This window comes from Stegostoma tigrinum, chromosome 35 (assembly GCF_030684315.1).
Source record: "Stegostoma tigrinum isolate sSteTig4 chromosome 35, sSteTig4.hap1, whole genome shotgun sequence".
Classification (NCBI taxonomy): domain Eukaryota; kingdom Metazoa; phylum Chordata; class Chondrichthyes; order Orectolobiformes; family Stegostomatidae; genus Stegostoma; species Stegostoma tigrinum.
In genome coordinates this window covers 2,746,267-2,762,536 of record NC_081388.1, presented here as the reverse complement: position 1 = coordinate 2,762,536, position 16,270 = coordinate 2,746,267, and the positions used below count along the sequence as shown (strand labels likewise).

Here is a 16,270-nt window from a genome sequence, read left to right as displayed (position 1 = left end):
CCAGGAAGGCATTGGTGCAGTTTGATCCGACTGAGGAACTGCACACAGAGGCCTGGGTCATGAGGAAGATTGTTCGAGCATGGGAAAAAGAAAGGACAGAACTTTTCAAGGCCTCTGGGGTACAGGATGACACCTGTTAAAGATCAGGCAACAATAGACAATAGACAATAGGTGCAGGAGTAGGCCTTTCGGCCCTTCGAGCCAGCACCACCATTCATTATGATCATGGCTGATCATCCACAATCAGTATCCTGTTCCTGCCTTATCCCCATAATCCTTGGTTCCGCTATCTTTAAGAGCTCGATCTATCTCTTTCTTGAAACTATCCAGAGACTTGGCCTCCACTGCCTTCTGGGGCAGAGCATTCCATATATCCACCACTCTCTGGGTGAAGAGGTTTTTCATGAACTCTGTTCTAATTGGCCTACCCCTTATTTTTAAACAGTGTCCTCTGGTTCTGGACTCCCCCATCAACGGAAACATGCTTCCTGCCTCCAGAGTGTCCAATCCCTTAATAATCTTGTACGTCTCAATCAGATCCCCTCACATCCTTCTAAACTCAAGTGTATACAAGCCAAGTTGCTCCAATCTTTCATCATATGATAGTCCCGCCATTCCGGGAATTGACCTCGTGAACCTACGCTGCACTCCCTCAATAGCCAGAATGTCCTTCCTCAAATTTGGAGACCAAAACTGCACACAATACTCGAGGTCTCACCAGAGCCCTGTACAGCTGCAGAAGGACCTCTTTGCTCCTACACTCAATTCCTCTTGTTACGAAGGCCAGCATGCCATTAGCTTTCTTCACTGCCTGCTGTACCTGCATGCTTGCTTTCATTGACTGATGTACAAGAACACCTAGATCTCGTTGTGCTTCCCCTTGACCTAACGACTCCATTTAGATAGTAATCTGCCTTCCTGTTCTTGCCACCAAAGTGGATAACCACACATTTATCTACATTAAACTGCATCTGCCATGCATCCGTCCACTCACCGAGCCTGTCCAAGTCACCCTGTATTCTCATGACATCTTCCTCACATTTCACCCTGCCACCCAGCTTTGTGTCATCAGCAAATTTGCTAATATTACTGTTAATACCTTCACCTATATCATTAATGTATATTGTAAACAGCTGTGGTCACAGCACCGAAGCTCGTGGAACGCCACTGGTCACTGCCTGCCATTCCAAAAGGGACCCGTTCATCATTACTCTTTGCTTCCTGTCAGCCAGCCAATTTTCAATCCAAGCCAGTATTATTCTGCCAATACCATGTGCCCTAATTTTGCTCACTAATCTCCTACGTGGGACTTTATCAAAGCCTTTCTGAAAGCCCAAGTATACGACATCCACTGGCTCTCCCTTGTCCATCTTCATAGTTACATCCTCAAAAAATTCCAGAACATTAGTCCAGCACGATTTCCCCTTTGTAAATCGATGCTGACTCTGACCTATCCTGTAACTGCTATCCAAATGATTTGTAATTTCATCTTTTATAATTGACTCCAGCATCTTTCCCACCACTGACGTCAGGCTAACCGGTCTATAATTCCCTGTTTTTTCTCTCCCTCCTTTCTTGAAAAGTGGGACAACATTAGCCACCCTCCAATCCGTAGGAACTGATCCTGAATCTATAGAACATTGGAAAATAATGACCAATGCGTCCACGATTTGTAGAGCCACATCCTTAAGTACCCTCGGATGCAGACCATCAGGTCCCGGGGACTTATCAGCTTCAGACCTAACAATCTATCCAACACCATTTCCTGCTTAATATAAATTCCCTTCAGTTCATCCATTACCCTTGGTCCTTCAGCCACTATAACATCTGGGAGATTGCTTGTGTCTTCCCTGGTGAAGACAGATCCAAAGTACCTATTCAACTCTTCTGCCATTTCCTTGTTCCCCATCATAAATTCACCCGTTTCTGTCTTCAAGGGCCCAATTTTAGTCCTAACCAGTTTTTTTGCTTTTCACATCCCTAAAAAAGCTTTTATTATCCTCGTTTGTACTTTTTTGGCCAGTGTGCCTTCGTACCTCATTTTTTTCTCTGTGCATTGCCTTTTTAGTTATCCTCTGTTGCTCTTTAAAACTTTCCCAGTCCTCCGGCTTCCCGTTCAGCTTTGCTATGTTATACTTCTTTTCTATCCTTATACAGTCCTTAACTTCCCTCGTCAGCCACGGCCGGCCCTGCCTCCCCTTAGGACCTTTCTTCCTCTTTGGAATGAACTGATCCTGCACCTTCTGCATTATATCCAGAAATACCTGCCATTGTTGATCCACTGCCATCCCTGCTAGGGTAGTGAGCCATTGAACTTTGGCCAGCTCCTCCCTCATAGCTCCATAGTTCCCTTGATTCAACTGCAATACTGACACTTCTGATTCTCCCTTCTCCCTCTCAAACTGCAGATTAAAACTTATCATATTATGCTCACTACCTCCTAATGGCTCCTTTACTTTCAGGTCCCTGATCAAATCCGGTTCATTGCACAACACCAGATCCAGAATTGCCTCCTCCCTGGTAGCTGTTCCAAGAATCCATTTCTGAGGCACTCCACAAACTCCCTTCCTTGGGGTCCAGTACCTTCCTGATTTTCCCAGTCTACCTGCATGTTGAAATCTCCCATTACAACTGTAGTGATACCTTTGAGACAGGCTAATTACAACTCCTGATTCAACTTACACCCTACATCCAGGCTACTGTTTGGGGGCCTGTGGATAACTCCCATTAGGGTCTTTCTACCCTTAGAATTCCTCAGCTCTATCCAACTGACTCTACATCTCCTGATTCTATGTCCCCCCTCGCAAGGGACTGAATATCATTCCTCACCAACAGGGCAACCCCACCCCCTCTGTCCGTCAGTCTGTCCTTTCGAGAGCACGTATCGCCTTGAATATTCATTTCCCAGGCCCTGTCCACTTGAAGCCACGTCTCAGTTATCCCCACAACATCGCACCTGCCAATTTCGAACTGAGCCTCAAGCTCATCCACCTTATTTCTTATGCTTCGTGCATTCAGATGTAATATTTTTTAATTTGTTACTCCCTTCACCCTTCTTATCAATCCCAACAATCTGGAAAACTGAAGGGGGAGGATCTATTGGGAGGACTCACCCTCCAGACTATTCAGTGTGGGAAGAGGGAGAGGTGGAGGGAATGTCTCGGGGACTGGGAGAACTGACGGCGGGGTGTCTAGGTGCTACAATTGTGGCCAGGAGGGGCATTTTGTTGGAAAATGCCTGAATATGAGATGTGAAAATGTGGGTTCAGGGTGTTGGTGCCTACCTGTAGACGGACCTAGTGGGCCTAACCCTCAATGTGATGTCACGGAGACACTACCGTCTATGGGGATGGATTCTGAACTGCAAGGAGAGTCACAGGCCTCTCTGTTATGGATGTGATGTGCGGTGGGCCAAAACAGGGAGACCCAGAGTGAACAGAGGGGTCGGAGGCTGCTGTATTACATTCCTTTGGGACACTGAGTGATCCCGAACCACCGTCAATACCATGCAGTTCAATGACCCACGTTGGCAAATTCAAACTTCAACCATTTTAAATAGATTTACGGGACATTTACAAGAGGGACATGTTGGTGCTCAGTGTGGGAGATGTAGCATTAGATCATTCAGTATTTCTTCTTAATTAGCCCAGTGAACAAGAACATGTTTTGGGGAGCGATTCCATGGTAAAAGCAGGACACTGTTTCGATCCTGCAGTTCCCAGTATCACTGTTTCGATACTGTTTACTGCATGATTTGGTAAATACCTGTCGGTACGAGCAGCGTAAACAGCACACTCATTGCTGATGGGGAATTTCAGCACGGGATTGTACAGAGATAACAAAGTGTGGATAAAGCCAGAAGAGGTGAATGACGATCACGAAGTGTCACTGCTCATTGTCCGGCAATCTGCAGTATGAGCCCGACATAAACATGACTGTGGGAAGATGGCTGGGAGTGCGTGTACACAGGGCCCAGACCCCAATCCACAGGAGCAGTATGGTATTCCGAAACAGGCACAGGAAGAGGGAGGGAAGGTGATACTGAGTCTGACACAAGGGATAGTTAGACCGGGAGCTTCCGCTAATACCTCACCGACTTGGCTGATGAGGAAACCGAATGGAAGCTTACTGAACATGAAACAACACCCCATTAACCACCCCCACGATCGCGATTACCCAGAAGCAGGTGTCAAGGACTGGTTCACGCTTTTGGACATAAGCAACAGGTTTTGGTCCATGCCACTGGAAAAGGGGTAACCATACCAGCTCTCTGATAAGGGTCTAGGCCTGAAACGTCAGCTTTTGTGCTCCTGAGATGCTGCTTGGCCTGCAACGTTCATCCAGCTCCACACTTTGTTATCTTGGAGTCTCTAGCATCTGCAGTTCCCCTCATCTCTGACCCCAGTACCAATACAAGTATGTGTTTATTCTCCAAGGCCAGAAATATATATGGACCGCCCTGACACAGGGATTTCATCATTCTTCATTCACATTCCACCAGCATCCAAACGAAGTGGTAAAGGGATTTCAAAACCTCACTGTTTAGTTCAGTCAGTCAGAATAGAATCGCAAGGAGGACATGTTGTTACATGGAAGGGATATCACTGTGAATGGAGTAAAAGCCATTACTGTGTCAGCAGATAACTTAGTGTACCAGGGAGAGAAACAGGTGTCAAATGTTGATAGAAATGCACCTTTGGGACCATTACCCATCAAAACAAAAAGAAGGGTGTAAGAGAGGATCTGAAAGCAGGCAGGTACAGGAAAGGAAGATTCCCATGTGAAAATTTTGTGGATGGCTCTTCATCAGTACAGGACGAGAAGAGGAGAGCTGGGGTTGGGACATACGTCGAGGATGGGAACAGACAGGAAAGATACAGTGCGGCTCTTCAATTACCTCAGACCATGAGTGCACAGGCAGCAGAGTTCGTGGCCGTAACATATGTGGTTGGTCACCAGGAACTCCTTCCACCCGGATCAGTGATGTACTCTGACAGCCTGTCAGTTTGTAACATCCTCACGGAATATTTGCTCCCATGGAAGATGGCAGGGTCAGTCTCAGCAGATGGGAAGCCCCTTTGATCAGCTGCACTGTTACAATATATCCTTGAGGAAGCACAAGGGACAGAATGTGGGATCAGGAAGGTAAAAGCTCATTCCCAGGGGCAACCAGAAGGTGATGATTTAGCGAAACAAGGTGCTGTAAATGGGCAGGAACGGTGACCACCAACTGAAGAAATCGGGGACCGGGAAGAGAAACCGGTCGAGGTAATGGATTTAACAGAGAAACAAAAGAAAGACAGGAAATTGAAAAAACAAACCGATGGAATAGAATCAGACACATATAAAGCAGACAAGGACATTTATGTTCAGGATAGAGCAGTTTTACATCAGAAAAATTTGTGGTTCTGGTGTGTGGCAATGGTACGACATCAAAGGTCAGGAACACTGCGGCAAGTTACTCACTTCCTGACTCTTCAAACCCTGCCCACAATCAAAAAGGTACAAGTCAGGCTTGTGATAAACTCCTCCCCAGTTACCGAGATCGATGCAGCCTTCTGAGGATCGACACCATCCAGGGCAAAGTAACCTGTTTGAATTCATGCAACAGTGAAGGGAGTCAAACACAGCTAACTATAGATTGGTTAGCATAATTTCTCTGACGAGAAAAATATTAGACACTCTGCCAAAGGGAGTCAATTCAATTCCCACACTGTCCGAGGTTACCATGAAGTTTCCACGTTCTCATCCCGGCCTCTTACCTGAGGCATGGTGACCTCCAGGTTAAGTTCCCCACCAATCACCTCTACCTAATGAGACAGCAGCCGTGCAGTTCTTTGGGACAATGACAATGTCACCTTCAGTTGGAGAACTTTCAGGAATACATTATATGGTCAAACTGGGTCAGCCTGGCTGCATGAAGGGGGCATTGCTCCTGCTCAAATTTATCACATCTTGAGAAGAGGACACAGACAGATTGTATGAAGTGATATCAGTAGATATTGTACATTTGGATTTTTAAGAAGGTTTTTTGACCAGCGACACATCAGTCACCTTAAGAGTCCATACTGTTAGGGATAGCAATATCAGCATGGACAGAGGATTGGAGAACTGAGAGAAGACAAGGGGTTAACTCAAGGTGAAACCTTCAGGGTGGAAATCTGTTTGTGTCGTGCCACATGGGTCAGTGCTGGGTTCACAATTGTTTCAATTAGACATTATTGACTTGGTTTTGGGAAGCGAAAGTATTCTAGCCCAGTTTGGAGATGATGCAAGACCAAGTGGGAGGGTAAAGGGTCAGGATAACACATGGGTATTGTCGAGCAATAGGGATAGGTTTGGTGAGTGATCAAAAGTCTGGGGTTATATTTTGGGAGAAGGAATAGACAATCTGGATATTATTTGAGTGGAGAACGACTGCAGAAAGCTCCTACACCAAGGGATTGGAGAAGCTTGCTGCATGAATCACAGAAAGCTTTCATACGTCAAGTAACTGGAAAGGCAAAGGGCATGTTATTCTTTGTTTGAACAGAAATAAAAATTTGCAACTCTTGCTGAAAGAGTATGAGGCCACACACAGAATACTGAACAGTTTTGGTTTCTTTATCTGTAAAATGATATATTGGCATTGGAAGCTGTCCAGAGAAAGTTCACCAGGCTGATAAATATGGAAGTATTTTCTCATGAAGAGTTCAATAGGCTTTCACTTATTAGAATTTAGAGAATGAATGAAGATCTTATTGAAAAATAACTATTAGGGAGATTATCATCAAGATAGCTGCAGGAAGGTTGTTCACCCTTATGTAACAGCCTAATCGCAGAGAACATACGCTCAGCAACAAAGAAACACAGAACCTTAGCAAATAGGGGAAGGGACAGTCGTTTTGGACCTTTGAACGTGCTCTGCCATTCACTATGATTGTGGCTGATCATCCAATTCATCCCTGTACCCATTTTCTCTCTGTACCGTTCAACTTAAGGGAATTACAGTGAAATGGGGAGTGATTGAGGAAATTGGAACTTGTCTGACACAACATCAGGAATGACAGTAAGGAAGCAGAGGCAGAGATTTCAGGATGTAATTCATGACCCGCAGGAATAATACATCCCAGTAAAGAGGAAAAAATTCTAAGATAACAAGGTGTAGAGCTGGATGAACACAGCAGGCCAAGCAACATCACAGGAGGAAGTCTGATGTTTTGGGCCTAGACCCTTCAGAAGAAGGCGGACGGGAAGGGGTTTCTGAAATGTATTGGACGGGGGAGGAAGTTGGATAGAGGAGAAGATAGGTAGAGTGGAGACAGACAGGTCAAAAAAAGAGGTGGGGATGGAGCCAGTAAAGGTGAGTGCAGGTGGGGAGTGAGGGCAGGGATAAGTCCGGACAGACAGGTCATGGGAGTGGGACGAAGCTGGTAGGTAGGAGATGGGGGTGCAGCGTGAGGTGGCAAAGAGAGTTTTGGTGGGTGGAAGGATAGGTTAGGGAGATGGGATGAGCTGGGCTGGTTTTGGGATGCAGTCGTGGGGCGGGGGGAGGTTTTGAAGCTTGTGAAATCAACCTTGCTACCATTGGGCTGCACTGTTCCCAAGTGGAATGAGGTGCTGTTCCTGCACCCTTCAGGTGGCATCATTGTGGCACTGCAGGAGGCCCTGAGTGGACATGCAATCTGAGGAATGGGAGTGGGAGTTGAAATGGTTCACAATGGGGAGGTGCAGTTGTTTAGCGTGAACCAAGTGTAGATGTTCTGCAAAGCGGTCCCCAAGCCTCCACTTGGTTTCCCGGATGTAGAGGCCACATCAGGAACAGCGGATGCAATATAGCACATTTGCAGATGGGCAGTGAACATCTGCTTGATGTGGAAAGTCTTATTGGGGCCTGGGATCAGGGTGTGTGGGGAGGGAAAGGGGCAGGTGTTGCACTTCCTATAACCGCAGGAAATGCAGAGGGTGGTGGGGCTGGAGGGAGTGTGGAGTGGACAAGGGTGTCAGAGAGGGTGGTCCCTCTGGAAAGTAGACAAGGGTGGTGACAGAAAAGTGTCTTGGGTGGTAGGGTCAGATTGCAGATGGCCGAAAAGTGTCAGAAGATGATGGGTTGGATTTGGAGGTTGGTGGGGTGGTGTGTGAGGACCAGGGAGATTCTGTTTTAGTTCTTATTGAGGGGTGGGTGTGAGGGGGAAATGTGGGAGACATAGTCAAGGGTGTTCTTGACTGAGCAGGGGGTGGTTGGGGAAGTTGTGGTCCTTAAAACATGGACATCTGAGATTATATAGTGGAATGCCTCATCCTGGAAGCAGATGTGCCACAGGTAAAAGAATTGGGAATAGGGATGGCTTTTTTTGCAGGAGTTTGGGTGGGACGAGGCGTATTCTAGGTAGCTGTGGGACTCGATGGGCTTGAAATGGATATTGGTTTCTCGCTGGTTGCCAGAGATGGAAACAGAGAGGTATTGGAGATGGCCCAGATGAAGTTAAGGTTGGGGTGGAAGGTGTTGAAGTGGATGAACTGTTTGAGCTAGTCATGGGAACATGAGGCAGCACCAAAACAGTCAACGTAACAGGAAGAAGTGGGGTTTAGGACCAGCGTAGCTACGGAAGAGGGATTGTTACCTGTAACCTGCAGAGAGACAGGTATAGCTTGGGCCCATGCGGGTACCCATGGCCACCCCCTCTTCCGTATCTGCTCCGAGCATGAGACAGTCCACTCCCGTACTTCTCGATGTCCAATTTTAAAGGACGCCCACTCCCAACACCACCCCCCATCCAAGGTGTCAAAAAACCAAACCTGAATAACCCAGGAAAGTTGGTGTCAAGTTTTGCATTAAAAAAAAACCATTTCAGGGGATTAAAAACAGTGGTAAATTCAAACTTGAGCAAAGAACAACTAAAAGCATAGTTGAAACAAAGAAAAATTAACTACCAAGTGTAATTTAGCAAACAAATGGAAAGACCATTCTCTTTGCATGTGATTGTTAAAACATAAAATGAAGATACGCCACTGATAACAGACCTGGAAGGTTCATTATGAGGAGCCAGGAGATGGCAAAATAGTTACAGATATTTTGCATCAGTGTTTCTAGTGGAAGGTACATTGCACATTCCACAAATACTAAGGAACGCGGGAGAGGATTTCAGCCCCTTCAACATCACTATGTATCATTATACAAATTAGTGACTGAAATATCCCCTGGAGCTGCTCATTTGCATCCGAGGATCCTAAACGATTGAGCTACAGGGACAATGGATGTGAGAGTTGACATTTTTCAAAAATCCTTACCTTCTAGCAAGTCAGCAAAAGATGGGAAAATTGACAATGTGACACCCCTGTTGAGAGCATTAGGAGAGGCTGGTAAAACTGTTTTAAGAGGGGAACTTGAAAGGCATAGCTAGCTTTGTTTCTAAGATTATTTGAGGAGAACTGTCTCAACTCGGCTGAGGAAATGAGAGGGTGGAGAGTCATGCATGTAATATCGGTGAGGTAAATTTCAAATGAGATGTGATGTGCAAGTTTATATGCTCAGAGTGGGAGGAGTCAATGAGCTGCAGTGGTAGAAAAAGGTGCATTTAAGCAGCTGTTAGACAAACACTAATCTACAATGAATCAATGATTGTCATAGACCAAATGCAGGCAGAAGGAATTAGTTTAATCTGGCGTCATGTTTGTCACAACATTGGCAAACAGCCTGCTGTGGTTCTGTACTCAGTTCTGCATTGTGTACGTCTAAATGCAAGTAGTCAGGGGCTAATTAACACAGCACATTGCTGGAAGTGCATTGCAATCATTTGACCATTACTGGAAGAACATTTTCAGAATCTTCATCGCAAGCCAACAGGCAGCATAGCTTTGAGAGAGCCGATTTTAAGTTTGAGGGAGTCTGAAGCGGGGTTGAAAGGCAGGTGAAACATTGTGTGTTGTATTCAAGTGTCCAGAAGGTTCTGGACAACAACAACTCACAAAAGGTAAAAGTCATAAGACTAAGATGGAGAGAACTTGTTCCCTCAGAGGGTACGATGTCCTTCGATCTCCTTGCCATAGTGAGCTGTGTGGGCAGAGTCCTTGTCTATAGTCCAAGGTTGAACTATATAGATTGTTGGCCAGGAGTGGGAAAGAAGGGGTTGAGGAAGATCTTGGAAAGTGGATGTCACGAACACCAGATCAGCCAGAGTCCTACTTAATGGTGGAGCAAGATTGAGGGCCCTAACAACTTACTCTTGTTACTGTTTCTTACCGTCTGGCAGTCCATGATTTCTGCAATCTGGTCCCTAAGTCGGTGATTCCAGTTTCTGGACTCCATGGTCATTGGGAAATATCCTTCCTGCATTTTCTGTGCCTGGTCCTATTACAATATTGCAGGGTTCTATGAGATTGCCCCTTTATTCTTCAAATCTATCTATTTTGACTTGAGAAGTCACACGATACATGACACCAGGTGACAGTCCAACAGGACTGAAAGCTTCAGCTGTTGGAGCGCTGCTCCTTTTATCAGGGGAAGGACACTGGAGAATGCAGCACCACAAAGTGTCATTGGAAAAGCCTGTCAGACTGTAACCTGGCACCTCGTGACCTCTGACTTTGTCAACCCCACTCCAACACTAGCACCTCAGCACCAGTTAATCTAGTTCTAACTAGTTTGTTCGCTTCTCTCCTCAACACTGCAAAGCTCAGAATCCGTCTGGTAAATCTTTTGCTGCATTACCCCCATAGCCAGTACCCCCTTCCTCAAGAAAGGAGAACAAGACCCACGCACGGTACTCCAGGGGTGGCCATTCAGGCCCTGTATATTTGCAGCAAGGCAGCTCTAATTCCGTCCTTAAACACGGAGGGACAACATACCATTTACTGTCCTCACCACCTGCTGCATCTCCATACAGACTTTCTGCAACTGGTGCCAAAAGACACAGGATTCATCACACCCACCCTTGTTCTCCATTCTATTCAGATAGAAACCCATGGTCCTGTTTTTGCTGCGAGTGGATGAGCTTATCTTGATCCACATTGAACTAGCTTTACCATTTGTTTACACACCCATTCAACTTCTCCAAATCACAAACAATGTTATTATCCTCCTCAATATTTCACCTGGTGTAACTGTAGCTGGTTTGGGAAGAAGTTAATAGGGAGGCAGTCAAGGGAGCAGCTTGAAACAGCATCACACCATATCTAACATGCAGTACCTGCTCTTGAACCCTTGTCTGAACAGGGCACATGGAACTGCACTCTGTACCTAACATGGTCATGTGCATTTCTTGGGGATGTTGGAATTTAGTACTGTAGCTGGAGTGCTAGTTTGTGGAGAGAAAAGTACCTTTACATTTAGAGGAATGAGGGAGGATAACTCTGGAGCTAACAGTGCTGTCCTTCTACAGAAGAAGGATTGTTAATTGAGGTTTCCCCTCCACTCAGGCATTGCTCTCCAAGGTTCCCAACACCAAATCTGAAAACCCACCTTGACCCCAGACTCTCTCCTCCTACTGGTGACCTTTCCACAGGAATGAAAGCTTTCATCTCAAACCCATGGAATTTGGTACCCAGCTTTCTCGGATTGTGAACTACTTGAAAGTCAGATTTGTAAGCCTGAGATCACTAACTCCACAACTACCCTCAGCCACATCAGACAAACACTTGCTCACCACATGCCCTGACCACAACATGTATACTCCAGTCAGACATCAGGCTGCGCAACTGAAATAGAGAACACTATTGAGGCCTGCAGAACTTGTTCCAGTCCCTGCACTAAGAATCATTTCCCAACCCCTCACATCATGCTGCCAAGAGTGAGAAAGCCATAGGGACAAAACCCACCAAGTGTCAAACTTCCTATTCCAAGAGAGGAAGTCAAGGGAGGGTGGGAAGGTCAGTTATGTTACACTGAAATGGTGTTGTGGCCACTGATTTAATCTTGTTAATGAATATTTGAGGTACAAAACATAGCACTCCATGTCATAGCTACAGTGACAGGACAAGGCTGCTCAGTCTCCTGCTGAGCATGAGCTGTCATTTCATTTAACATACAGCCCTGAGAAAAGGGGAGTCAGATGCATTTAGCGAGAAGGCTTTTTCCACCGAGGCCCTGACTGGTGTCTGAAGAACATCAGATAACTGCATTCTCACCTACACATCACGTTGTGTTCTGAGAACTGACCTCCTCAGCATTTCCTACCAAGGTTTGGAATTCAGTGAAATGAATTCCCACTCGTGTTCAGAGTCAGCTACACCCTCCCTCACCATAAGAGGCACAGCAGACAGTTTCAGATGAACACCAGGGAAGAAATGTGGCATAGTCACCCTGCCTTCACACCCACCAGCACTGCCTGAGGACAACGTCAGGTTTGAATTGACAAAAAGCAAGAGAGCAGGTTGGGCTCTGCTCAAGAAATCTTGGGATGAGGAAAGGTAGACCCACGTGGCAACATGACAGTTCAGCATATTTCAGGGTTAAACACAGATGTCTGTCTCACAATTGTTTATTGATGTACTCAGGGGGTAAGTGCCATGTGCCCTTCTCAAATTTGGGCAGAGTCACAGTTAACACAAGCTTTCTCCAAATACTGAAAGGTCCAAATAACGCATGGTTTGCAAGTTGGAGGTTGAAGATCAAAAATTCTGAAGCTTAGAAGAGGTGACAGAGAGCTCAATCTCCAGGCGGTTACAAGAGAGGCCTAACTGTGGGAGTCAATGCCAAATGAGGACGAGAAATCCTCCTTGGAAATACTAGAAAATTCCACGAAGGTAGAAAAATAAAAACTAGGCCTGGACAGGAAACTCAACAAATCACTGCTTTATTGGTCATTTAATGAGGTGACAGGAGTTTGCTTGTGTTTCCTGTACAGGAACAAGGCCATCAACGAAGCAGAGATCAGGGAGACAGCCGTCACTGTCAGTGACACCATCACAACCAGCTCAGACTGCAGACCTACACAACAAGGAGAAACCAATGGTTACTGAGGGAAACTGGGACAAAGAAACTAGCACAAAGAAACTAGCAGTCAGACAGCTCACCGCCTGGAGACATATCCTGCATCCTTTGCTCAACCTCAGTCAGGGGCTCAGTTGCCAGGCTGGTCAGCTCAGGATCCAGAACGAGCAGGGGGCCAACTGAGGCCTCACCCTCCCACTTCAATCCAGCTTCACTCCCTGCAGGAAGCAACAGTACGGTCAGGATCAGGGAAGGAGGGTATAGTCCCCAGAGTGGGGCCGTTACCTACCAGCTTCAGCTCCAACATCTCTCCTTCCTCTGGACGGGAACACGATCTCCCCTGTGCTACCACAGTTCCCGACATGGCAACAGGCACAAACGTCACTGGTCGACTCTTCCAGTGGGGTCCAGCTAAATAGGAGAAACAGCCCATTCAACCACACGGTGCATCACCTCTCCAACAACATCACTAAGGGGCATGGAGTGGGGGACACTCACATCTTGTGCAGCTTCTGGAAAGTGCAAGCTTTGTTCCTGGAATCTCCCTGATCCACTGCAGCAACTCTCAGGTGACAGGTGATGAAAATCTGAGGGACACATTCAGCACATGTCAGTGTTTAGCCACTCCCACCCTGTGGGGAGAAGCCAGTCAGCAGCTTGCTCTTACCAAGGAACGCTCATCTCCATAGAAGCGGAAGGCATCCAGGTCAAACCTGAGCTTGTCCGGCTCCCGCTGGTCTCTCAGCAACACAAAGGTCGAAAAGGAGTCCTCAGCTTGGCTGTCCACGAGGCAACTGCAGGTGAACAAAGGGCCATGAAGTGAATGGAGTGAAGCCATTGAGATGGAAGCAGCTGGAGAAAGCAGAGAGCTCCTTACCCATTGTAGTCAATGATGCTGTATCTGGGGCTGGAGTCCTTGCCTGGGCTCAGTGTAGCCACACAGCGGTCAATGTACAGCTTCAGGGGCACGTGGTTGTCCATTGAAACAGACGCCTCAGTGTGAATGAGTTCTCCCAGGGAGTAGACAGTGGAAGTGCGCTCTGTAAGCCAGTCACCTGAAGTACAAGAGGACAAGGGTTGGAGAGACAGTGGGTGCAACCCCCAGTGAGTGACACCAGGAGATCCCTCCCCAGCCAGCCATCACATACCATTCATTAGACGCAGGGAGAACGACAGATGCCCTTCTCTAGACCTGGTGGAGCTGAATGGGATCCAAGTGGGCTTGATGGGGTTACTGCTCACATTGCCCTTCCTGGGTAGAGACAGGGCAGCCATTTTACAACACAAAGACAACCACTGTGGCTGAAAATAAATGTTGATCAATCAAATGAAGACTCTCACCTGAAATAACGACACACAATGGGAATGACAGCCCCATTGGTTCGCACAATGACAGACCCAGGATAGTTTGGGATGTGGGTCAGGTGGGTGGTGTAGATCAGGAAATCTCCAGTCATCTGAAAGATACCAGGCTAAGGAATTAGGAACTGATCTGAACTGAGAAGGGGCAGGACAGGGCTCACAATGGCTTCATCCCATTGGATGCATTCTTTAAGGACCCAGACAAGCAAAGCTACAAGCAACTCCAAATAACTCGAATTCTCTATGAGAGAGACTAAACAGACTTGTAAAGAACCAAGATTTGTGGGACAGGGGTAGAAAGATCTGAGGCATAAGCATGAGTGTTCAGGGGCAATAAGTCAATGAAAAGTGGCCTAGAAGGGGTTAACACTCGGAAGGTGTTCCTGTTAGGCGGCGAGACTAGGACCTGTGGGCACAGCCTGAAAATTAGAGGGGGTAAAGTTGAAAATGAAACAAGACAACATTTCTTCAGCCAGAAAGTGGTGGGCTTGTGGAATTCATTGCCATGGAGTGCAGTCGAGGCCAGGACATGGCAGATCTCAGAAGGAATCAGGGGCTACAGGGAGAGAGAGCAGGGAAGTGGAGTTGAAGTGCCCACCAGCCATGATTTAAATGGCAGAGTAGACTTGATGGGCCTAATGGCCTCACTTCCACTCCCATGTCTTATGGGACTATGGCTGTCTGGAATACAGAAACAGAAGTTACTACTTTAGAAATATTACACAAATTCTAATCAGTCAACAGTTTGGAGCTCAAATCAATACAGCATCTTGCTGTCAGTAGAGCATGGTTGAGAACTGAATTGAAAATACCACATCCAAACAAATCTGACTGAGAACAAGCTGGAAGTACACAAAGAAACAGAACATTTCAAAACATCTAGAACAGACAGAAATTCAAGCAGAGGCCAAGCACAGCCTAAGGCCAGATTGTGGATTAATACAGCTAGAGACCATTCATGTCACCGCAGCCAGGGTTACACAAGTTGAACAACACCCAGACCAAGCTACCAGCAGGTATAACAAAGTGTGGGGCTGGATGGACACAGCAGGCCAAGCAGGATCTTAGGGCCCCAAAAGCTGACTTGGCTGAAAAGGCCAAGACTCTTCATCAGAAGAGGGGATTGGGAGGCAATTCTGAAATAAGTGGGGAGAAGCAGGGAGACAGACTAAAGATGGATAGAGGAGAAGAGCAGAGTATGGGTGGGGAGGTAGGAAGGGGATAAGTCAGTCTGGGGAGGATGGACAGATCAAGGGGGTGGGATAAGGTTAGTAGGTAGGAAGTGAAGAAGGTGCAGCTTGAAGTGGGAAGGTAGGAGGGGGGAAGAACAAGTCAGGCAGGCAAGTACAGCGGACTCATTACCTGCAGTCTGCTGCCACACTCATGCAGCCCGTAATCGAAGAGGACGGTGTGGTTCTCAGGGTAGATCCTGGTTGGCCGACAACCCACTGTCCCCAGTGTCAGGTCAGCAGCTTTAATTGGGTGCCTGGTTCCAAATAAATCCAACTGGGCCCTGACCAGCAGCTTGTGCTCTCCACACTGCACCATCACAGTCTGCAGTGGAGACACACTCCCACCCTCAGACATTCTGAAACTGGAACCAATGGGACCCCCATGAGGAGGGACTCTCTCAGGTACAGGAGTGGCTCTCACTATTCTCCATGGATACCTCTGGCTCAGAAACTGTTGCCAAGTTTCAGAGCAACAAACAGCTCCAACTAACACCAACAGAAGGAACAAACCCCTCACTACAAAATCCCCCATGATCCCAAACAACACAAGCATCCCTTCCAGCCCCCACCCAGCTCCTTTTACACACACAACCTGCACCCACCTGACACCAATCAGGCCAGAGGCAGCAACATTGAACCAATGAACCAGCCCCAGTCTCTGCAATTTCCACCAATGACTAAACTCTGGCATTGATCACCAGGAGGGCGTGTTCCATTTGGACCATTAGGAATGGCTGGGAGTTGCTGTGCTGTCACCTGACTGCAT

The 16,270-nt window shown here is 46.9% G+C and overlaps 1 protein-coding gene across 1 annotated transcript; it reads right to left on the bottom strand.

Annotated features, from left to right (window-relative positions):
- Window positions 1-12,773: 12,773 nt before the first annotated feature.
- On the bottom strand, window positions 12,774-15,820 carry LOC132206315 (zona pellucida sperm-binding protein 3-like). The gene is made up of 9 exons (XM_059639907.1): window positions 15,635-15,820; window positions 14,252-14,367; window positions 14,059-14,162; window positions 13,788-13,965; window positions 13,578-13,704; window positions 13,409-13,497; window positions 13,200-13,321; window positions 12,994-13,128; window positions 12,774-12,907 (listed from the first exon to the last, which is right to left on the bottom strand). The coding sequence occupies exons 1-9, from the start codon at window positions 15,818-15,820 to the stop codon at window positions 12,774-12,776; spliced, it is 1,191 nt and encodes a 396-aa protein (XP_059495890.1).
- Window positions 15,821-16,270: the final 450 nt, after the last annotated feature.